At 36.0% G+C, this 25,451-nt stretch overlaps 1 protein-coding gene across 3 annotated transcripts in view; it reads right to left on the bottom strand.

The window, feature by feature from the left end:
- Nucleotides 1-25,451, bottom strand: part of LOC139969031 (calcium/calmodulin-dependent protein kinase type II subunit delta-like) — a 107,476-nt gene that overhangs the window by 10,627 nt on the left and 71,398 nt on the right. The window contains exons 9-12 of one of the 3 annotated variants that reach the window (XM_071973730.1): nucleotides 25,054-25,176; nucleotides 15,471-15,554; nucleotides 14,029-14,071; nucleotides 11,573-11,623 (exon numbers count right to left, since the gene is read on the bottom strand). In XM_071973730.1, coding sequence (XP_071829831.1) covers nucleotides 11,573-11,623; nucleotides 14,029-14,071; nucleotides 15,471-15,554; nucleotides 25,054-25,176 — 301 coding nt within the window. Of the gene's footprint in view, nucleotides 1-5,952; nucleotides 5,974-11,572; nucleotides 11,624-14,028; nucleotides 14,072-15,470; nucleotides 15,555-25,053; nucleotides 25,177-25,451 lie in introns of all 3 variants that reach the window. The other 2 variants (XM_071973731.1, XM_071973732.1) reach the window with 2 other exon arrangements.

Below are 25,451 nucleotides of genomic sequence, written 5' to 3'. Positions count from 1 at the left end.
AGAAGGAGAAACACAATCTTCCAAAAGGGAAACACATCAAACTAAGAGAAGGAAATGGAGAACAATAAGTTTGAAAAATACAATCATTCTGATCTTGTGACTTGTGACAAGCATTGATATCAAAGACATGCAAACTTCTATTTAGTGCTGATGAAATATTGGACTGCAGCTTTAATGCTGTGGTGGAGTCTCCATGGCAACCTCTACAAACATACAAGACAATAGCAAGTGGATCTAGGTTAGAGATCATAAACGTTATCTGTTTTTGAATAGAATGTATTTTTAATCGATACCCTTTCAGGTATTAACTCACAATTCACAAATATAGATTTTTCTAGCTGAACTAGTACTTTTCTGCATACATTACATCCTCTTAACAAAACTACTGAAAGTTCTCATCAACCCTGACAGTGGATGGAATCATTTCAAGATGCCCACTCGCTAGAAGGATCCTCTTGCTAATTCCAAATGTATTAAATACATTAGTTAATAGCATTGTATATACTTAATCAGATTGAAAAAGGAATTTGGATTATTCTCAATGACATAATTTTCTCTACCGATGTATTTACTTATCATTTTTCTAGTGCACACGCCAAACAAGCTCTACCAGCTTGGGGGGGGGGGGAGGTTCATTAATTCAGCAGCTGAAATTCTACCTGAAGTGAGTTCTACCCCTGTCCGGAAACACTGATATATTTTACATTTGTTATGGTTTATTTTCTCATAACTACTGTGAAACTCTCTTGTTGTACAATCCTTTGGCTAACTTCAGAGTGCTTGAGACATCTACGTCATCAGTTTTGGCTCTAAAGTTGAACATTCTCAAAATTGATTAAAAAATTTGCAAAGATTGTTATCGTATCAAAAATAAAAAATATGAACACCTTTTTATTTCTTAAGGGATCTAAGTTAATGAGAGCGGGCAAAAGAATTATGGAGGAGTTACACTTCATAACACTCAAGCTGTTGTTCCTATAAAGGCCTTGAAAAAGTTTTAAGCTCACAGAAGCATAGCACATGGATATATAGATGTCACACATCAAGTAACACATACCTAAACTGTTGACAGAAATATAGCTGTCCTTTCAAACACATTATTACTAGTTTACTTTTCCTGGCCACAATACCAACTGTTTTTGTTTTTCTAAATCAAGGATTCATTACAACCTAAATCCAGCACTGCTCTTTCTCCTTGTTATTATTATGGTTGCTGCTGAAATTATTAAGCTAAGGTTCAACCTTGAAAGCTGTGATACAGACATGTTATAAACAGCAGTAAAATGTTGGCCATCATGTGGTAGTATTTCAACCTTCATTTCCACAAAGATTCCACTTCCTTCACAAGAAAATGTTACATATCCTTCAAGGAATAAAGCATTAGAGACATCCTATTTGAATACAGAAGAAAAGTCATAATTCTTCAGGTTCTTGACTCACAACCTAGACAAATTGATTGATTCCTACAGTTCCTTAAACCTGACACTAATGATAGGACTTGACATCATAAACTGAACAGCATTATTTACAGCAGAGACACAAGCTCTAAAGAGTTCACATTAAGTCATTACTGAATACTTGATAGTGTGCTCATGTGCTTACCATTTGCTCCAGCATACAGAGGCACCATGGTTACGATATTATTAAGGGAAATGAGTGCTGCTGAACAAACTGCGTTCTCCATGATGTTACTCACAATGGATTTATCCAAGTTCTTCCAGTCACAATGTCAGATTTCCATCGAATGAAATATCAATATCAACGAATATATTATACATTCTGATTGATATTTAAGCATTCTCTGATCAATCAATCCATTACACCTTCAAAGAAGAAATCTGACGACCCCTATGAAATGCTTACACGAACAGACACGATGTCCAACGTCGGAGTGTGAAAACAAATTGCGCAAGACAAGGAATTTTAGAGATGCATGCAAATACTGTTTAAGCCCTTATGCCACTGAAGTAGTGATCCATATGGATTCCACATATATGAGGTAGCGTTAGAGATCCCATCAGGCAATACTACACTGTAGTAGTATCTGGCCGATGTTCACTTACATTACAAGCACAAGTAGCTGTACATAAAGGTATAAACCTTGGTTATAACCGGTTCCTCCGATGAAACAGAAATTTGAATTAGAACAACCACTGGCATCACATCTAAAACAACATGAAGAACTTCTAATCAGCTTTGTATATTAATTACAGCAACATCGTGCTCAAGTTTCCAGCAGCCTTGAAATGGAAATCCGTTTAGTGAACAGCTTCCTATTGACCTGCAGAAGCTTGTGGATTCACAACCACTGTTGCCAAGGGTAGCAATTACAGTTTTACTGTACAGTAAAGCTATTCCACAGATATTGCTGAGTTGATGATCAACCTTAAATGATCATCAGCCAAACAAGCCTATCGACACTTAAAATGAACAATATTCCCTAAGAAGCTCCACTTCCAGCCAAAATGATCATCAGCCAAAAACAAAAAGATCAGTTTAGGACCCTTTCCAGATGAAATCACTGTTTCTATCTATGGAGTTCTGACCGTGATGAATAACACACTGGGAACCAAGGTAAAAATCAAGAGCTAGATCATGGTCTCTGAACACTGACTTGTATTGTTGTTCAATGCAAAGAAGGGGAGTTTTAAAATGAAAGAGTTTCCTGGTAAAGCAGACTCTAAAGGAGTGTCTGGTTTCTCCACGTTAAGAGCCTACCTGCAGCATAGGGGTTACATTACAATAGTCCTTGAAGCTGCATTGTAAACTGAAAATGTCTTAACCTACCAGCATCCAACAATAACCAATAATGGAGAGAGCTAAGGTATACCATGACAGTCTGCTACATCAGAATACCAGTGCTAGGAAATATCACTTTAGTTATTAAAGTCAAAAGCAAACAAAATTGTACAAAACAACAGTAATAACAAGTTTGTATTGCCTCCTAAGTATGTAATGCTAAAATCGTCATAGAGCTGCTTCCAAGAGCACTTTTCTTAAATGGTCGTAAAACTGTGCATTTCTGGTTGATTAAGAATATTTGGGGGCAATATGCCTGACCTATAACATACAAGAAATATTGTTTATGTAATTATGCATTGTGCCAGCTAAGTGCACCTTTTGGGAGCACTTCACAGAAACTTTACAAAAGTTATGCAAGTGACTGTCTTGTGGGTTCAGAGACACAGGGTTTATGTTTATTTTAGTTATGAATGCTACTTTAAGCTAGTATTTTATTTAAATGATATAGTGTTTTAATCATTCCTGATTTATGAATTTCATCAATGTCAATATTAAGCCATGTATAGGAATACATAGTAAGCATACTCAAACCTAGAGAACATTGTCAACAATTCCATGTACTGGTAATATTATTATTATTATTCCTACCATGAGGTAATAATTTGCAATGCTTTGCAATGAAACCGACATAGGCTTTGCCTATACTACCGTGATAATAACATTTAGCCTAAAACCTCCATAGCAATTTACTAATAACGACTGTCACCAAGAAAAATTAGGTTTGGTTCATCAGCTTAAAAAATTCTAATGCAGAGATCTTTGGATGCTTAGCATCAGAGGATCATGGGTAAGTTCTAATTATACCTGAGAGGAGAAAAACTGTTTTTCATGTATACTCTTTTGTAAAATAGTTACCAAGGGTAGAAAAGTTTTTACATCAAAATATTAAACATACATTCCACCTTACTTTCACATTTTCAAAAATCTTCTAGTTTCTCAGATAATATTTCATTGTCACGATTAGAATGTAAAAGCCAGACTAAGATTAAATTAGCTTAAAACTAAATATGTAATTACACACAGTCAGATCTGGAGAAACATGACCACTTTGTTCATAAAGACGTCTCCACAGCATTTATCCACAAAGCAACGTTCCATTCACTCAGACACATTGCTGTGAAACCTCAAGCCCATCCTAGTCACATATTACGCAAAAGGACTGCAAGACAGAGATTACACATGAATGTCTAATGAGTAATCACATCCTTCATGTCTCTATTCAGACTGGGTTAAAGCTTATAATTTAGTCTGACCACTTGTGTCCTGGACACCTTAGTTGTCGCCCTCCTAGGCCTATTCCCTTGCATATACCTGTTTTTCCCTGGTCCATATTTCCAGTCAGGGTCTATCCTAGATAGATGGCATCTCTTCAACAGACGTGACCCTCTCGATCATATCCACCTTATTTGACACCTTGTGGGATTCCTTTTCACAATATAGCACAAATCAATCGCTATAAATGATCTTACCCAACATCCTCTCATTACGAACCATCCATTCATCGGACTCACAGATCGTGGAAGGATCTCAAAATGTGAGGTCACATTAAATGTTTGTTTTCTCCATAAGTAAAATGTTTCATTATGAATTGTTTCAAATCTCTACACTCCACGATTACGTTATTGATAGCATCCTCTACCCTACTTCTACGTCACACTACTTCATCTTGCATACTATATATCTCCCAAGGATTGCAATTACATTAAGGACTACCTTCAGTTCAGCTATCCCCTAAAACCCCCAATTAAAATCCTCCTCCCCCCATCCCTCCCCCTGTCCCCTCCCAAATTTGAACTTTTGTTTTTGCCTCAATTCTGCCTCACAGAGAGTTAAACCAATCAGAGTGCATGTGGAACATGAAGCTTGCCAAGCAATCAATTTCCCTTTCTACATCCATCAACCAACAACACACAGAAAAGCATAGGGGGGTGTCTGACAAGGTTGGTTCCATTGACAATGGGGGGGGGAACACAGACACATAAATGGACGACGACCAGAAATTTGCTGAAGCTTTGTCACTGATCTACGTGAAAAGGAATGGAAGCCACCTATTCCTGGACCAATGATGGTGTGTGTGTGTTTGGACGGGCGGAATGAATCAAACATGCATTGTGCCTGAAAGAATGACATGTTAAATGTACTCAATTTACTGGTGATGCGATTCTTACATTAAAAGCCACAAACCAACTGTGCAGTAAACCATTGGTACTACAAACAACCAAACTTAAACACACCTGCCTGCCTGCTTAATAATAAGTAGTTTCTAATAAACATGTTATAGAGTATTGGAGTATCACTGCTATGTACTTATTGCATCTTGAAAAATGCCCATACCTCCAATTATCTTATCAGCATTCTCATCAATCCTACCAGCAATTTTTTCTGACTATTAAAGTTAATTAAGTAAACTTAATTGCCTTTGAAATCTACAAAGAATTTTCTCTTTATAGTTAATTGACACCTGAAAGGCATTATGGGATTTGCAAGCTCGAAACCATGCAGGACTGATAAACAGTGGCACAGTGTAGTGGTTTCATAGGCAGAGTTAGGCAGTAGTATGTGAATCAATGTCCATGGTCATACTAATCAACTTTAAGGAAGGTTAGCATGGGACTAGCTGGGTAAGGAGATCTGGGAGGGGGACAACATTGGTACGTACTATGAGCAATTCATATGCAATGGCTTTATATATAAAACTCTTACAATGTCACTGCACATTCAGATGTGGGTTAGTCCAATTATCTGAGCCTTTATGCCTTGTGCGGAATAGACAGAATTGGACCGGTTAGTGGAAGACCCAGGAGATGAACTAACCAACAACTGAAAGCTCAAACTGCTGCAGGACTATGGGATTAATTTTACACAAAATTCAACCAAATGGTACAAATAAAGAAACACGATTATTTTGAAGGACGGTCCTAATTTTCACATTGACACTGAAGTTCTGCCATTTCCAATCCAATGAGTTTTTAGGAATGATTGGCAATGAGCAGGACACAGCTGAGCTTGTTACATGGAAGTGGGAGGAGGGGGGGTGGGGGGCACTTCTATAGAAAGGTCCTTCAAGGAGGCTTATCAATGTCACACCCAAGCCTAAATCTGCCTATGTCCCACACACACTAATACATGAAGATGGAACGCCCTTACCACGGTATGATAGTCGGCCAAGTCCTACAATTGAAAGAGAGTTTTGAAATTGACGATGATCATTCTGTGATGTCAATGATAGATGACATCATCGTTCTCATGGCAACCACCTTTCTAAGTTCAATATTGCATTTCCTTGCAGAGTTATAAACATCTACTGTACTGTGTGGAATGTGACTTTTCAAAACTGCTGGTTTATATAAAGTAAGAGCTCTTTATTCTTGGGTGTTAAAATTACCCAAGATATACTGGAGAAAGCCCAATCTCTATAAGCTGATACGGTGCTAACACCACAATCTACACCACAACCTAATTCTACACTACAAACAGCTTTGTAATATTTCATTTCACACACCATATTTTAATACAGTCACTGCACAAGCTATGCTTTATCTTCACCTCCAAACTTTGATTTTGATATTTCAACTTTAATGAGAACATTGAAAAGTTGCCAGAATTTAAAATGAGACTGGATCCAATCCAAACGTTTGGCTTGTCAAAATTTGTTCATCCTGTGGTTTGAAATTCATTCTTCCTCTCAAGAATCCTGTCAAGCGCTTAATCAGCCAAACTGCTCATCTGAAGTTCATTGTATAATGAAGTTTCAACTAGGCTTCACTGTAGCTGTTATTCTCAATTACCTACAATTCAATCAATCTTGGAATAAACAGGCTTGTCCTGACCCATTCTTTACTATGACATAACATTCAATCAAACATCACATGGAGTTCTCTTCACCTGCTGTTCACTACTACCTATCATTCAATCAAACTTCAAATAGAGTTCAGTTTACCCTTATCTATTAAATCATAGTTTACCTATTAAAACTTCTTCAAACTTCAAACAAATTTCTCCTCTAGAATCTATTCTTTACTATTACCTACACATTTGAACCAAACTTCATATAGAGTTCTCCTTACCTATCACACAGTTATCCAGTAATTCAAACAGTATGTGTAAAACAGGTAAAACTATGTACCTATTCACTCACTGCCAGAATGTAAATAATGCCAGTTAGCTTCCAATACCTCACAAATGATGGATTGCTATTCTGTTTGTCATTCTGTCTGTTTAAGGGAATGGGGAAGGTTGGGAAGGTTACCTTTTATTCATGAAAGTTACTTTTAACTTTTGTTTCTTTTAACTTTTGTTTTGCTTGTAATTACCCTCTTCATTCTGTACGTGGGCTACAGCCTCTTACAATTACCTAACCGCTGTATGCTGCTGCATACAATTAAACAGCTGTAAATAAACTACCTAAATACTTAAGACTGGAACTGACTAGATAATTGTACACAAATTTGAAGAGAAACATGAACTACAATTTCTGGAAGAAAACTGTCTTACAGGCTTAAGGCTCCTTTAAGGATGCAAGGAAATGTATTGTATGAGACAAATGTCCTTGACTGCTGGTAAGGAGAATTGAAGACTCTAGCAGATAGCAATACTGGTCAGGACCATACATGATAGGAACACACCAGACACCAGGATCTCAAGACCACTACCAGAGGGCTGTTTCATTATAGAAGGAATAATAAAGACCATGTGCTATGCTTATCACTTATGTTAATATGCCGGTGAATGCTACAATAGTAACTAACACAACTAACAGATCCACCATGTAGGTGTGGAATCTTCTTGTAACACTATACCTGAATGTTAGAATGGTACAGAACATTCGCACCATGTAGTGGGTGAATAACTCATGAAACCTGTGAGAACACCAACAGAATGTTACCATAGTAACTAAAACACCCACCATGTTGGTGAGGAAACCTGTTGTAACACCATAATTAAATGTTAGAATGGTGAATAACTCAAGAAACCTATTGGTATACTAACAGAAAGGAAGACTAGAGTCTGAGTCGACTAAATGTGAAGGAAGACCAATATCTTAAAGCCAACCGTCCTGACCTATTCCAGAACCAAACATTAACAAACTGGCAGTAATGAAACCACTACTAAGAAGAGGAAGCCAATTCATGTGAACCAAATAATGACAATCCGGTACTATTCAGTGTTTGCACTTGTATACCGGAAAGAATGATTGCCCGAGCCGGGCAGCGCGGCCTCCTGAAAAGAAGGCAGTATACAGTACTACCCAATGGAGAGAGTTTTCAAAGCATGACCAACATGGAGAATAGACAAGGAATCCGAGGAAGAAATCTTGGGGTTTGACAATGTTATACCTGATTGCTATTATATGAGAAATGCTGCAATCTTTGAATCTTAAATTGACACAGAAAAAAAAAAGTTGCTACCAAAAGACATTCCAGACCAATCCTTCTGTCTAACTTACTTCCAATATTGAATAAGCCCAAGTGGTCAATAAGTGTGTACCATTTTCCTGTTTTGTTCTATGGCAGCTAATACCGAAAAGTGGAAGTGAAACTGTAAGAGATGTTATCATCCTCAATAGCATCCGGTGCTCACTGTATGGGAATCTGTATGCAAGTATGTCATTCAATTCTAGTATACAATACCACATACTGTATAAATACATCATATATACAAATATATATGTCATAGATAACATCAACTCTTTGGTTTAATAAAGAACCAAATGTTAATATGACCATCTATTGCTAAGCTTGAGATTTGGCTAAACCAGGGGTTAGCTTTGGAGAAACAAGAGTATGTGTATAGATACACATGGTTCCAGTAAGTAGTGATTAACCAATAGTTCTTTATATTTTTACATTACATTGAGATGTTTTACAGTGGTGTAAAAGACAACAGGGCCTTGCATTAACCAGCAAACGTACAAATTATTCCAATTTATGTCCATCTCTCCCTTGACATCCCCCTTCGCGCCCCCAACCCCCCATCTTTTCTCCCTAGTGACAATGACCAAAATTGCTTCACTTGGCAGTTAACTACTAAATTTGAGTGAAACAGCAATGCCAAACACACACATGGTGGCACAGACATTTGAACAGTAAGACAAAACAGTTCAGTTATTCAAAGTCGTAATGCTTGGATAGGTCTGCACATTCATACAAATAGGATGACTTGCAAGCATTAGTGACCTACTGGAGAGTCCACAGCAAGCAACACAGTTGAAATATAGACACCTCACTTGTGAAGACACATGCACAATTGATCAAAACGTCGGGAAAGCTGTACAACGTGGTAAAACAGATTATTAACAAAGACAAAAGTCACAAAACACGGGTGAAAACTGTTGAAACGCCTTTGAAGTACAATATTCCACAGAAGGGTCCTTCAAAAAAAATCTACTCATTTCAAATCCATACAAAAAGTTCAATAGTTCATGAGGAAAAGGTTTAATAATCTCCTAGGCTCACGAAACACGGTCATAATTGGATGTTTTGCTCGGTAAGTGCACAAAAACATGTGAAGACGTTTTTTTCTCTTTTTGCAGGTGGATTTGCACGTGGTCACAAGTAAGCCTCAAAGGTGTATTTACTGACAAAGAGCAAACCTGAGGACTTAGAACCAGCAGAATCTGTCATCATAGGAAAGAGAAAGAATTTAAAGAAAGGTGGTGTGAAATCATGGTATGTTTATAAAATTCACACTCACTATCTCAATCTGAACACACAAAAATAGGCCGTACAATTTGCATCCCAAGAATTATACAAAGTCAAAAGTACCCAAAAATAATGATCCATGTAGAATTACAAATCTCTCATATGATATGAGAAGTTGCTTCCAGAAAATTCAAAAGAAAGTAAGAAGAAGAAGAATATACCTACATTACATAAAGCACAAACTTAGTAGTGGTAAACATGTGTTATATTGGAACAGCAAAAGTAGTCAAATCCAAATTAATGATAGCATCGATTCATGGTACATTTCTACGACCTGCAGTTGCAGCAATCACAAGTAAACCACATTTCATTTCTTTCTCAGAGTTTACAGAGCTAAGATTTTGCCACACGGGTATGTTTTTTTAAATCTAGTAGTAAAGCTAACTTTGATGGAAATTTCCGTGCCATGTTACAGTAGTTGAGTAAACTAGATTCTTTTGTCATTTTGGATTATATGTATGTAGGTATGTATGTCTTTGAGACCCTCCTGCAAGCAGGAACTCGCAAAGAAGCCATCATTGGCTTATCAAAGCCGCAAGCTGACCGAAGTCAGTCTCTTAGATTCATATTTAACGTCCATGATTTTGAATTGTCAATTGTCAACAACTCTGTAAACTGGACGACATACATTAATCTTGGAGTGACTCGAACTCGGAACCTTATGATTGAAAGGCACCTGCGTTAACCACTGAGCTAGCACTCCTAGATTGTACTTCATAGTTTCCATTAGTTTAGACTTAATATTTCACATCTGTCTTCACTTATCTCCACAAACATGAATGGTAATGTCAGTTCTAGGCAGAGGACAGCTGTTGATATATTCTTTTAAAAGAGATTTGCTTGTTGTTGTACTGGACATATATCTGAATTTATATTAAATATACAAATGACATATACTATATAACACAGGGGGCTAGGCTTACTGATATTAAGGCAAACATACTTCCCTAATTGTACCTTTTAAAATTTTCCAAAGCCAGGTAACATTCAGGGGAATGAATGCTATATGTCAATCACACAATGTTCTTTATTAAACATTACTTTACAAGTAAAGGATATGCATTAGAAGTGTAAAGTTGATCAAATCATGTCAATGGTTGCTTCCAAATTTCACTTTTCTAATACTGTTAAATATCTCATCTTTTCCTGAACCAACAAGGTTTAAACGATCTCACTTTTTCTAAGATCTAGCAAATGTAACGTAACTGTCCCATAAGTGGTAAACCCTGAAACATATTACACATAAGTGACCAAACTTTGTACCACCTTCATGAAAATCACACCCAGCTAGTTAACTTACTAGTATAGCATTGCTTCTAAGTTTGCAAAAGAAGTTTTCAAACATGAGCACAGTTTTATCCTTATTTTGTCTCTTCCACATCTGTTAACACTTGACTGAATGAAATTCCCAAATTTCACCCTTTTCTACTAGTTCCCAAACACATATTTTTAAATTCAGGTAAAAATATCATTTAATCAGTTAAAATGACCATGACGACCATCCCCCTTCCAATGTCCATTCCAAATGGGTCACCCTTTTAATACTACTTCTACCGCTTCTGGTGTGCTCTTACTAACTGGCAAAGAGTGGTTGCCATGACTACCTTACAGCTGACTGCAGCAGTCTGGTAGTATCTTCAAGACTGTATTAAAGAATTGTGTACAAACACACCTGAAAGAAACACTGCATGTTCCATATGTACTCTTAATATGTACGCTTAATTAATGCTTACTTATTGATATCAGACAGAAACAAATCAAATGCAACTAAAACCAAAGCACGATGTTTCATGAGACATCAGTCGCTCTGTTTGCAACTTTGATTCAGTTTGTATCTGGTCAGCACACCATGCAATGATGTTGGCTGTAAGTACTAAAGCTTGGTTAGGAAAACAAACTCAGGCAGTTGTTAGTACCTTCGGTGAAGAAGTCAGATCCATGGCGGTTAAGTCTGATAAGTAGTGTTCAAGGAAAGTTGGAAACAAATGATTTTCAAAAAGCAAAGAGAGAAAAAAAAAAGAAGAGAGTTGTTCATGCTAATGCAAGAAAAGATAACTGAGCCAGCAGACCTTGCGTAGGTAATGTAGAATTCTGGTTTTGTGTAGATTTATGACTGGACTCTGTAAAAGGAAAGGATTCGCAGAACAAAGTTAAACCCCACTGATCTTGAAGACTCCCATCTGTACAAGTCAACGAATGACTAAGCTTTCCAGTTTTTCTGTACATTTATATATGTATAGATAAAGACGCTTCATATATATTCCCTGTACGGAAGTATTCTGCGAAAGCACCTTTTCATCAGTTGTCACTCTTTCAGTGAATCCAATGTAACTTGTAACAATAATAACTAGTTTCAAGAGCTTAAATGGTAAGTTGCCATTCAGGATAACACACTACAGACTCAACTATTTCACTACCTGAATGAAAGTACAAATTGAATAAAATCAAAGATTAAAAAAAATATTTTGATGCCCCTCCATCACTAGACAAAATACCAGACAATGGATGGGAGGGGGGGGCTTAAAGCCCACATGAGTACTACAATAGAAGTGTTAACTTCCCATGACAAACCAATCCTATATGTTATGAGTTTTTCACCTCAGATGGACAACTTGCAATGGTTAAATATGCAAATTTGCAATGGTTTTGACATCTCAATGGATTGCGAGGAGCCACAGGTATTGAACAATGTTCGAAACAGCAGCACATTGTTTGTATTCAAAGAGCAGAACAAGTAGAAATATCCCCAGAAAGGTCATAAAAACTGCACAAGAACTGTTCCTTACGGTATTAAAATGATTCCATCATACCTGCTACTGTCTTGTTCTAGATTTCAACAATCACTATGAGCAGAAAGGTATCTATATTTGAACACCACAAAACATACAACTCTCTGACAGTTTGTGTATTTTGTCTGCAAGGTTGCTTCTCTCTATATTTACATTTTTGAAATTTGAAGTTCCACCTTCTTACAAAGCATTCATAAAAGGTAACACAAACTATGGAAATAAAAGGGGAGTATATATAATGGAGAGTTGGGCAAGGGGAAGGATAGGGTAGGCTGCAGTCCATTCCGGTATACTATCGTACAAAATTATTATGTAAGTGTGTACTACTAAGCCAGAGGAAACCATCGAATCTGGAGAGAATACAAGTATGTTTAATACAGGAGAGAACAACGATAAACTAATTGGATGATCTATGGTGTGAAATTAAGACACTAACATACACAGGTAAACTGAAGCTGATTTGTATAAGTACAATGATATATAGTGGAATATTGTCAAGACATCAATCCTTTGGAAGAGGTAAATAGAAATTCTGATGAGGTGAAGTTTAAATTCGAGACTCGTCCTTGATGATTGCACTCTGACAAGAACTTCTCTCTTCAAGATTTGCCATTTTAAAACCTTCCAACAGCTACATCAAAGTATCACAGACAGCTTACAACCTAATTTTTTTTTCTGCCCGATTTGGAGACTTGGATAAGCTTTGACATTTTGACCGCAGCTGTTTTAGAGTCATTGGGAGTCGTTATGTCTCCTCGGTGATACTAATCTGTTACAGTATTAAATGAAGCACTTCCTAAGGAAACAGAGCTAACCATTAGTTACACTTGCAAAGGTCCACACATCCGACCCATATTGTCTTATGTACCTTGTTATTACAAGCAAAGTAGCAGCCTATGGTGAGCCACACAGTGTCTACATGTTAACTATTGTGCCTAATACAGTGGTTATTTGAAGTGCTCCATGGGCTATGTAAGCTGGCAAAAGAAGTCACATTAAAGTCTGACTTTGAATATTTAATCATAGAGCACTCTTTCTCATAGCAATAGATACATCAAAATAAACTTCCCCATTTGAAATTTGAACTTATAGCCTAATCCAACACCTATTTAAAGTTACACCAAGCATTAAAACACCACATATTTAAACTTTAATTCTATCCCAATCTAACACCTAGCAAAAGATTCACCCAATAAACTCCACTTTTGAAATTGTAATAATGGCCTAAGGTAACCCCTTAACCAGGGCATGCAGCAAAACACAAACTTACTACTGATTACAACACAAGAAAACAGTGGGTTTTTTTTTTAAAGCTGTACAATATTCCCACAAGAATATTTTATTAGCAGCAATATATCCTACAGGTAACATTCCCTCAAATCAAAACTCTCTGAAAACATAGCTACATTACATATGTACACATTGTTATCTATTTTAACATTGATAGCCGGCCAGTGAGAAGCACCTCACACCAATGATACACTAGTTCTTGATGACATAAAGGTTTAATATGACCACTTGTTTCTGGCTCATTTATTACTTTATTTTGCTCACCAAAATGCTTCCCTCAAAAACCAAAGATGATCTCATGGCATTATCTCTAATTCAATATGACCCAAAGGTCAAAGGTTAACACATAACACATTAAGTTACAAAGGTCATGCAGCTATGGTGTAGACCAGAGAATGAAAAGGTTCCAGTCAGTGGGAGTAAACATGCAGCTGATTTCAACTTACTTGAGAAATTCCTGGTGGCAAGCATTGTTGTGAGAATGGCTCCCTGAAAAAGGCAACAAACTTGTAAATTATAAGTAAAACAACAAACAAACAGCAAAGAGTGCTTTTGGGGAAGATCACTTAAGGAGCTCTTAAGTGATATAGATTTCTCTGCGGGTGGGCAGGTGTAAAGAACCAGCAGACTTTGAAAGGTTCCTCAAACAGGGAATATATTAACTCTAAATGTATCTCTGTTTACAGGGAGCTTACAGACCAACCAGGGAAAAAATTAATATCTTAGAGATTCAGTTCCCAGCATATTGTAGAGAAGATCTCTAGACTACATAATAATCGGGGCAGTCCCTACAATAATATAAAAGAAGCTCCTTTTACTAGGTTTTGTCAAGGATGCCCACACAATACTTCCAACAAGAATGTTCACATATTTAGCAACATTTAAGACATTTATCCAACTTGGATCTGAAATTAGTTCGGTTAACTCGGTTCGATTCATTGTCAATGGGAACCTACCATACAACTCTCCTAGATATGTAAGAACACAATAGTCTCTGATAACAGCTCTCCTACAGCCTCCCCTTTCCCTGTCGTGTTTTGGGGTTTTGTATCGAATGAAACTGGAGCATGATCCCTGGTGACACAGTATGCAAGCTAGGTACTGTGGCTTTCTGACTGGCGCCCCCAACAAAGAAATGGCTATATAGGGATCACCACCCACCGAGGGCGGGATACCTCATGTTGGTAGAGTGCTGAGCTTGTAAACCAGAGGTTTACTTTCTAATTCTATTCTAGCCATAACTTTTCTTTACATCATCTAGACTCTCACAGTCAGTTTTCTATTATTCATCACTCACATGAATTAGAAGAAACCAGTGTCGTTACGACCATGGTAGAATATGGAATGAAAAGATTCAGATATGAATTATTCATAATGCAATCCAGATTTCCAAGAAGGATTACATGAACTAACCTCTAGCAAATTGCCAGCCTCCAGTGATGTGACAAGCATTTTAATTCCATTGAAATTTGATAATTCACTTAATCTTAGGGCACGGCATGACAATAAAAGACCTTAAAGCTTTATTCCTTCCCAATTTTGTATTTGTATGCTATATAACACTTCAACAACCTATGAAATATATGACATTCTCTCCATTTTCACAATGTAAGGCTTTATCACACAGAAAAGTCTGAGTTTGAATTTTGTAAATTCCTCATGCTCACTATTAGGGCTACTGTAAAACGAAATACCTTCCTACCGATAATCCCCCCTCAACCATTTCGTGTTAAGTTTTAAAAGAAAGAATGACGTCTGGATCCTAAAACTTAACTCTGTGACATCTTAGAATACTTATCTGATGGTCAATCAAGGTCTTCTCAATTTCTATAACCAATATGGCAATAATAAATAAACAGTGAGCCAATACCGGCCAATCGTCACTTACTTTCAGTTTACGGCGAGCATTGAACTTCTTAAGACAATCAACAGTTTCTTGCCGATGCATAGCAGAGGCCACTCTTTCTCTTTGCTGTGAAAGGAAAAAAAAGAGAGAAAAACCCATCCAGGATAAATATTTCAGTGGCCTTACATTGACTATAGACACTTTACCTTTTAAGTTGACCAAAGATATGTCATGTGAGAAATGAGTATTTTTTTATTCATTTGTTTTTAGTCACGGTATATTAAGTCGACTGGCGTTTAAAATAAGCTCATGTTTATGCCATGAAATACCATGGTCTATCAGGCTAGTGCTGTGTTATGAGATATGGACAGTATAAACCAATTTTATAGCAACCATCAATCCTATTTGCTCTACATTTGTATCTAAGTTTTATATTTGACACAAATTATTTCTCTGGAGGTTAAACATTTCTGTCAGAAAAAGTGTATATCCATTCTCCGGTAAATCAATTTCAGAATCAATCGAACATTTTCTCTGGTTAACATCATTATTTTCATAAGATTCACAGCATACTATTTCTATATTCCCAACATAATATTTCTCTATTCACAACATACTAATTCTCTATTCACAGCATACTAGTTCTCTATTCACAGCATACTATTTCTCTATTCACAGCATACTAATTCTCTATTCACAGCATACTAATTCTCTATTCACGGCATACTATTTCTCTATTCACAGCATACTAATTCTCTATTCAAAACATACTATTTCTCTATTCACGGCATACTAGTTCTATTTTTCACAGAATACTAATTCTCTATTCACGGCATACTATTTCTCTATTCACAGAGTACTATTTCTCTATTCACAGCATACTATTTCTCTATTCACAGCATACTATTTCTCTATTCATGGCATACTATTTCTCTAATCACAACATACTATTTCTATATTCACTGCATACTATTTCTCTATTCACAGCATACTATTTCTCTATTCACAGCATACTATTTATCTATTCACTGCATACCATTTCTCTATTCACAGCATACTATTTCTCTACTCATAGCATACTATTTATCTATTCACTGCATACCATTTCTCTATTCACAGAATACTATTTCTCTATTCACAGCATACTATTTCTCTATTCACAACATACTATTTCTATATTCACTGCATACTATTTCTCTATTCACAGCATACTATTTCTCTACTCATAGCATACTATTTCTATATTCACAGCATACTATTTCTCTATTCACAGCATACTATTTCTCTATTCACAGCATACTATTTCTCTATTCACAGCATACTATTTCTCTATTCACAGAATACTATTTCTCTACTCATAGCATACTATTTCTATATTCACAGCATACTATTTCTCTATTCACAGCATACTATTTCTCTATTCACAGCATACTATTTCTCTATTCACAGCATACTATTTCTCTATTCATGGCATACTATTTCTCTACTCATAGCATACTATTTATCTATTCACTGCATACTATTTCTCTATTCACAGCATACTATTTCTCTATTCACAGAATACTATTTCTCTATTCACAGAATACTATTTCTCTATTCACTGCATACTTTTGCTTATATTCACAGGATACTATTTATCTATTCACACCATACCAAATTCTCTATTCACAGCAAACTGTTTCTCTATTCACCGAATGCTATTTCTATATTCACAGCATACTATTTCTCTATTCACGGCATACCATTTCTCCATTCACACCATACTATTTCTGTTAATAATTTACAATATCATATCTCTTGAAAGCATTCCCAATTTAATTGAAATTATTTCCCAATTCAAGGCTTAAGATATATTTTTGACATGTTGCAATTCCATTTCCTCACAATGATATCAATTTCTTGATCGCATTAATAGTGAATATTGTTAATCTCTCCAAGATAATGGAAAAGAATCCCTCAGGCCGTCAAAATATTTGGGGAAAACTCGGAAAGAATATAATTTAGGCCAAAGGAAGATTGATGTCACTTCGCTTCCTAAAATAGCTTCAAAATGTCAAACAACAAAATTGTAACTTTTTTTGTCATTCTTCAACTGCAATTTTATTTTTTTATTTATCTTTTTACTTCTTTCTAACCTTTCAAAGTTGTTGGGTATGGAACTATCTTACTGTATAATATTTGGTTCATAGGAACAAAAATGCAAACCAATCCCTTCACAAATCCCAAGATTTGTAAAAAAATTGACGAGATCTAAGATTTTATGACTATAACCCCAGCTATTCTTAAATGACATGGTTTTCCTTTTCCTTTCTTGCACTAGAATAAATATCTCACACAGAAAACACTATATTATTAAATTTTGTATTATCAAATTATGAAAGGAAGCAGGGGAATATTTCTCCTCCTCCTCCCATATCTCCCCCCCACTCCCCACTCCCCTCTCCCCTTTCTCTCTTCCCATCCTTCTTTCAACTCCTCCACCCACCACCCCCACACCTTAGGCTAGCAGTTCTTTACAACAAATTATACCAATACAATTAGTGTTTGTTTCATATGACCATTTCCTTTAATTAAATAATGCTGAAAACTCAGATAAATGGTGTGTAATTCTCAGAGACATGTTTTGTTTTCTCATGCGGTGTAACTTTTTCACATTCTGTTGAATTCAAAGAGCAATATGATTCTTTACTAGAATCTATGTATTTCACCTCTGCCATATTTACAATAGTTGCCAACTAGTGTTTAATACAAAATTTGACACCCCCCCCACCCCCACCCCTCAAAAAGAAAGAAAAACAAGGTTGACCTCTAATACAGTTTTTGCAACAACCTTTTTGATTTACCAAAATATGACATCTAGTATATGTTGTCATTGATTGCTATGAACGCAGACTACATTACTGAGTTATCAGACTCAGCAGTAACTGCTGATTGGTGTTAAACCAGCATTTTTTGATGTTTTTTATGTTCTGTGAATAAAAGCCCCCAGGAGCTTTTCAGTTGGTAATATTACCATACAACACTCCTCAGCAAGTATATACAAATTGAATACTGTCAATGTGGGTATCATATAAACATTTTCTGTTCCCTGGAATTATTTTTGAGAAGAACCAATTCATCTCTCATATGAACTTGCAAAAGCTGATTTTTGTTTGTTTCTTTCTTGTTTTCATGTTTTCTTCATGGTCATGTTTCATGTTCTTTTCATTTTAAATCGGTAAATTCTTTTGGCAGGTGAAGTGTCTTTATGGACACAGGATGAAACAAGTGGGCCCTTTGGAAGTTTGGCATTCCTCTCTCTATTTTCTTTGAAGGGAGAAAGGAAAGGGTGTGGGTAGGGAAGGTGGCTAGCATGTAATTTCATCCAACAATGAACTAATAGCTACTAAATTGAAAGCTAAAATATCGGCAACATTTAAAGCAATAGTGACATTTAGAGGGGAGAGAATTCCATTGATGGGCAATGTAGAAGGGAGAACCACGCTGAGAGGTTGCCAGATATGAAGCAAGATTGGTTAATAGAGTGCAACTGTTATACAGAGACAAAAATGCTAGGAGAGCAGTTAATTTCAAATTTCAACGCAAAATTTGACAACCTCCGTAAAAATAAAATTAAGCAAATGATTTATTCAAAGGTTTGAATTAATTCTCCCATCTGAATCCAGCAAACTTTTTTTTCCTGGCCTAACCCTGTTCCTTCAAGGACTTCTCTATCTCGTTATTTTACACCTGGATTTGAATATGTTTTAACAATGAATAATGCCCACTGTTTTCTGCTTTCAGATATATTTAAGATTGTTGGATTGTAATTTCATCAACTCTTTCTTTTATCATTATTTAGATGTTTTGGTAGACCAACAAGAACTGTTAATATCTTTGGTTTTGTTTCTTGTTTTGTGATTTAGAGATGTTTTTAGTTGTTAACTTTACCATAGCGTGTTACATAATCAGGAAAGGGACATTTCTGTCAGGATAATGTTCACCGGGTGACAAACCTTGATGTATTACTACTTGGAAATATTGAATTAGTGAAACCATGAAGCTATCATTTTGTAGATGTATCCCATTCCATGATGTCCACAGATGACTGCATCACCCTTACATGTAGGGAGATTACACAAGCAGAAAAGGAAGCACCACCAAAACCAAATGAATATCAGACTAATTTTTAAATGATAAAATTTCAAGCTATAAAGGCATGAGTTGCCATATAAGAAAAAATAGTTTAATTTGAAAAATGCATCAATGATTAGGGTGGGCAAATTTTAATTTCCTGTTGACTATTGTTTTGATAGCACAAAGAGGGCAGACAAACTCGAAGTCCAATTATTCTCTACTAGAAGGTACACATGTCGCCGATAACTCGACAATTAGCGTAAGAGGGATGATCTTATCAACGATAACCAGGATCTGATGGAGCGTATTAACATAATTTATCGTATAGTATCACAAATACACAAAGACGTGTGCAGATCCAGGCACCGTCCAATTACATTTACTCTCTCCCTGGCTGGCGCACAACGGCGCTACAACTATACTCGCAGAAGAAGCCTGGTTTCATGGAATAAAATATTAAACGCCTTAATGTCAAAAATTCATCTACTTTTGAGGCCAATTCAGTGCTAATGCCAATTGCCTCGGGCAGTTATGATTCAAATTGTCAGCACGGGCTGCTGGCTGTATTCACGTAATTGACGCCTGGGGCTTCCCTGGACTTGTTTAAATATACGTGGATGAGATTATTCGACTTCATTTTCTTTGGCAGAAACGTTTCATCTGTATATTGTAGAGAGTTCTTTGATTCGTTAGCAGGTATATTATTACTCCGTTTGCTTTGTTCCGGTGATTAAGTGTCCACAGAGGACAAAAGAAAAGTGGTCCATGGGAAGCTAGGAAATAACTGTAGCTATTGCTTTGTTAAAGGTTTTTATAGCAAATTTGAACCTGGAAAATTATTGTTGAAATAGGATGTTAACATCTTTGGTCAACTTTGATCATCTTAAAATCTGTTTGTGGATAGAGGCTATGATATTGCCAAGTGACTTTGCCAGTGGAAATGATGTTATAATCAAATCATGATATTTACCTGGTATGGACAATGCATTCCAGTTTTTGTATTTTTGGAATTTTGATAAAAAGAATGGCACTCTATCCAACCCCTTATGTCTGTCTTGCCCTACCCCGAACATGTACAGTTAGGAACGAACTTAAAATTCAGAAGAAATCCACTAATTCTACTCATTTCAACCCTTTTTTTTGGGCTTCATTTCTAGTTTGCATCTTTCTTACAATCTTGAATGATCCCAAGGTGTGAAACATGGATATTTCATGATCTGACACATTTTGAAACTGATTGCAACAAAAAAGACCTTTTCCCAGTAATTTTTAATGCCTCCCAGATCATTTCTTGAAGGGAGTTTGGTAGTGCAGTTAAGTGCATTAATATAAAGTTTAGTAAAAAATTGCCATCAACTGATTAGATGTGGCATCATTATTTATGCAACAAATTTTAGAACAGGCTCCAATACAACAGATTCAGTTGATTCATTAGTCAAGATTTTGAGAGTGAGTGATACGTGTGCATGGTTAAGGGCTGTTGTAAACAGAGTGCATGCATTTCTGTGATTGTCACCTGTGGCACTAAGCAGTCTCTTTCTTCAAGGTAATAATGGACATGATAGTGAGGTGGACGAAGGGAGGGGGTGGAGGGGCGGGGGGAGTGAGTTACGCTTACTCTATTTTATTGTGTTGTATTTAATCAAAAAGTGTTTTTGAGGCTGAGCTTCCCTAAATGAGAAAAGTGTGATAGTGTGGTGGGAGGAATGGTGAGAAAAAGGTTGCTTTATTCTGAGTGTCGATCAATAGTGTATCAAAAGTGATATTATGCTCTTACCATGATACCAAATTCCCCTACCCCCACCCACCCCCCCCCACACCACTATCACCTTTATGACTGGTTATGCAACTTCTTAAGTATCTTGCACAATGCTGTTAAATGGACTTATAGGACTCAGCATGCTGTGAGAATTGATTCAAAAAGCGATCTTTCCTTACATGCAGATGAGTCGAAAGGAAAAAATCTCAAACTGGAAATGAAAAGTGTGTTAAAGCAGAATAGTAACTTTGTGCACAGTAATGCTAGTTTCCAGAGGCTTACAGCACTTATTTTTAGTTTAGTTCATGAAGTTTAAATTGAAACTGAAATTCCACTTTTAAAGGTTAAAATGTTTTGAGACTTAACCGGGTTTGCATTTCTCACAAATTCTCTATTTGACTAAAAATAACCAAATGTTGTCACAAAATAAGTATAGAAAAAAAAACGGAAAAAAAAAAACGATGTTTCAAAATCGATTACATGCGATGCTTTGTTTATACATATAGAAAAGATGGTTACACATAACACAAGACCAAAAGAAATGATATGTACACTTTAAGAACCCACCAGATATATTACGATAACAACCAAAAACAGGGGATATAAGTTTAATCTTCCAACCTATTAAACAGAAATAACTAATCCAGGCAGATATATCGTCTCATAACATCACTTCTTTTAGTAACAAATTCTTCTAGTTTGGAATTCACCGAGTAAATTTGATCACAAACGAGAGATGACTGATAATAATTTAGGCAAATAGTGTTCCTAATTGTTTAAGGGGAAACATTCCATCTAGTTGTAAGGGATATTTTGTCAAATTGATGGCGACTCAGGGCGGATTTTTGAGTAACTAACAATCGGCAGGAAGCATGGTATATTATAGTGTGTTCTGTTTTCACTACAGTTTAATTTGTACACTGCTGTTGAAAAGCTACAAAAGTTCCCATGTATTGTCACTATTCCTTTAGTATGCTATCACACTCATTCTTATATAGTTTATGAAGAAAGGCAACAAGAATAGAACTCTGCTAACTCAATAACCTAAAGGGCCTTTCCATTTATAGCTTGCCAGTAAGCTGAAATATTTCATGTAACCTTCAAGGCAGTATTTAATGAAGACAGATGACTTATTCAACACTAACTTCACCAAATTAAGATGAATGCATATTTGAGAGCTTTTGTGACAGCAGTTGTATTTGCCCATTTACTATCGAATTTGTCGGTATGTATGTTAAATCACATCGTGGTTGGGGATTGATGACTAACAAACTTTGAAAACAAATTTATGATATAGACAGAAACCCTCCCCTTTTTCTTTTTTCTTTTTCATTGGCTGATATTGCGGTAGAAAGATACAGGACATATTTTATTTATGACATAATGCAAGGAAAGTAAACTGTAACTCTACAAAGTGATTGTTTAGAAACCAAAATGGTTGGCAACAAAATATTTTAATGATTCCACTGGCTAAAACAAAATTCTTCTTTATTAATATTATGATTATTATTATTTTTTAAACTCAAAATGTTAGTTTATCCTAGAAATATTGGATGGCAGCTACATCACCCTTTTAGAAGTGTAATTATACTAGACACACTTTATAGTCTGATTAACTGCCAGTATTAAATATCTTAGTGGTTGGTATCATGAAGCCAGATGAAAACAAGCCTAAACCCTTTGACCTTTTGCCGATGTGATGATGAAGAATGTGCACTAAACTGAACAAGGCTGCAAAATGCCCGCAGATGTCAGTAACCTTTACTTGTAACCGACGAAAAAGGGAACCCAAATTCGGGTGAAAGTAACAGCTATTTTCGGAAAGATGTTAGTTTCATTAAAATACAGTCCCCAGTATTACAGTTAAGCGGGTTGAATTTGAATGACTGAAGCTGTGGTTATCTCGATAAAATATGCATAAACAGAAGCTTGAGGCTATTGAACTCATAAACCTCCGTGGAGGGTCGCCGAATCGGTGAATATTAAATTTGTTAAGGCAGAGAGGTTTTTCCTATTCGGGTTCCTGTTCGACAACTGGATTTTAATTTTCGTATCACTGCATCTCTGCATTTTCGGGGAATGCCACACTGACTTTTCTGACTACAAAATAGGTGGGTTTTTGGTTGGAGAAGTTGTAGTTATGATACTGATTATCCCTCAAAGAAAAGGTTAAAGATTAAATAATGAACAAAAGTGCATACTTGCCATACCTGTGTAGAAACAGTGAAACAGTCATTGGCAGCCATATCATGAATTCAAACTTTAATATTTAAGCTAAAAACTAACATTACAGACAACTAACAAATTAACTTGGACATGTTTTTTTTCCCAACTTTGCATAAACATGATAAATTTACCATCATCATCATCATTATTATCTCATGTTTCCTTCCTTTGACAATTCTAAGCACTACAAGTGAACAAAGACAATGCTAGGTTTATGAGTCCGATTCTTCCTACAATCATCACAACAGTCTTTTCCTACTTTCCTTCCTCATCACTTATCTTCAATTTGCAAATGTCCAAGTCGACATTAAAAACACACTTAAAAAGCATAGCACTGCAAAATATTGTGGTATTTTGAGGTGAATTTAAACATAGAGCAAATGGAAGTTACATTCCAAATATAACATGCGTGCAAATTACATTTCACTATAAAGCAAAAATTTACCACACAAGTTTAAAAAAAAAAAAAATTGGAACACTATAGAACTTAGATACACACAGTTAATCATATTTCTTCAGCAACTAGTTCATCAAAGGTTAAAACAGTGATTTTTGACAGAATTTTTTTGTTGTCTTTAATCCTATTTCTGGAAGATATTGATATTTTGGTAGCTTGGCATACCAGTTCTGCAGTTTTACATATAATTTGCTATAAATTCTTCTTTTAATAAACTACAAAGCACAGCATTGCATTGTATTATGGTGCACCTCTACCAATGACTCATCCAATATTTTTTCTCTTCAAGGTGTCGGTGGCACTTGCCGTTACTGTGCGAGTATAATTTAGTCTACCGAACACACCTTACATCCAATCACTAATTTTGCAACAACAAACACAAAAAAGGGATCAAGGCATGGCTGATGTAAAATGACAATTTCACTAGTACCTCTCTCCCAGAAGGCAAAAACAAGGTTGGGTACATTCAAGGTGATGCAATCACTTTTCCCTTTTTTTTTTACCCCCTTAACTCCCTTCTTCTTAATTTAGAAAATTCTTTCACTGTCAAAACTGCAAAATCCACAGCATAACTTGAACTAGTTAGAGAGAAAGTTAAGTTTTGGAAGGAGGTTTACCAAAACCCAATTCCCAAGTGAAGGTTACTCCACCAACTTTCACTGTCTTTTTACAACATACGATTCAACATGGACAGTTCTGGCCTTAAAACATGGAAAGGATAGATTTTTTTTCATCTGAACTGTTTTAAAATTTTATCTTCATCAAGGATAAATGACTAAAGTCAAAGCAAATTCCTTTCCTTTATTGGCTTTAAGTTTGGAAAATTGAAGCCAGCTAGAGCAAAATTTTACAAGCTCTATAAGGATTAAATAAATTCTGAGCAAGACTGGGGGTACTTATGAAAATCCTTTCATTTGAATTGCCACATATAAATCAGTCCATACAAATCTGACAAATGTCCTGTTTAGGATACAGTAAAAGATAGTGATAATACTGGGAGGTCATTTCTGGTGAAGGTGCACCATAGATATTGCAATAAAAAACCAAATAGCAGGCACTGTACTTACAAAGATCCAGGGGTGTTTTAAGGCCTCCGTAGCAGTAATTCTCTTGGCTGGGCTTACTGTCAACATACTGTCAATAAGGTTCTTGGCTTCCGGGGTAACTGTGTCCCATTCTGGCGAAGGGTACTAACGGTAAAGAGGATGACAGTTAAAAGCAGTTTCACAGAATTCTCCCTAGAGAGTTTGTTAAGTGCAACTAATTCAGTCATCTTATCAATATGTAATACTTCTATGTTGATACAGCATAGTATAAATCATCAGGTTAAACTATAGATCCGATATTAAATAACATCATTTAGGACTCTATTAACAGTGCATAATGTGTTGCATAGAGAGTTTTTTAAGTGCAACTTATTCAGCAATCTCATTAATATGTAATATTTCTATGTTGATACAGCATA

The sequence above is a fragment of the Apostichopus japonicus genome, chromosome 6, assembly GCF_037975245.1.
Source record: "Apostichopus japonicus isolate 1M-3 chromosome 6, ASM3797524v1, whole genome shotgun sequence".
In the NCBI taxonomy this organism is placed as follows: Eukaryota; Metazoa; Echinodermata; class Holothuroidea; order Aspidochirotida; family Stichopodidae; genus Apostichopus; species Apostichopus japonicus.
The sequence above is the reverse complement of the archived record's forward strand: the minus strand, read 5'-3'. Positions and strand labels throughout refer to the sequence as shown.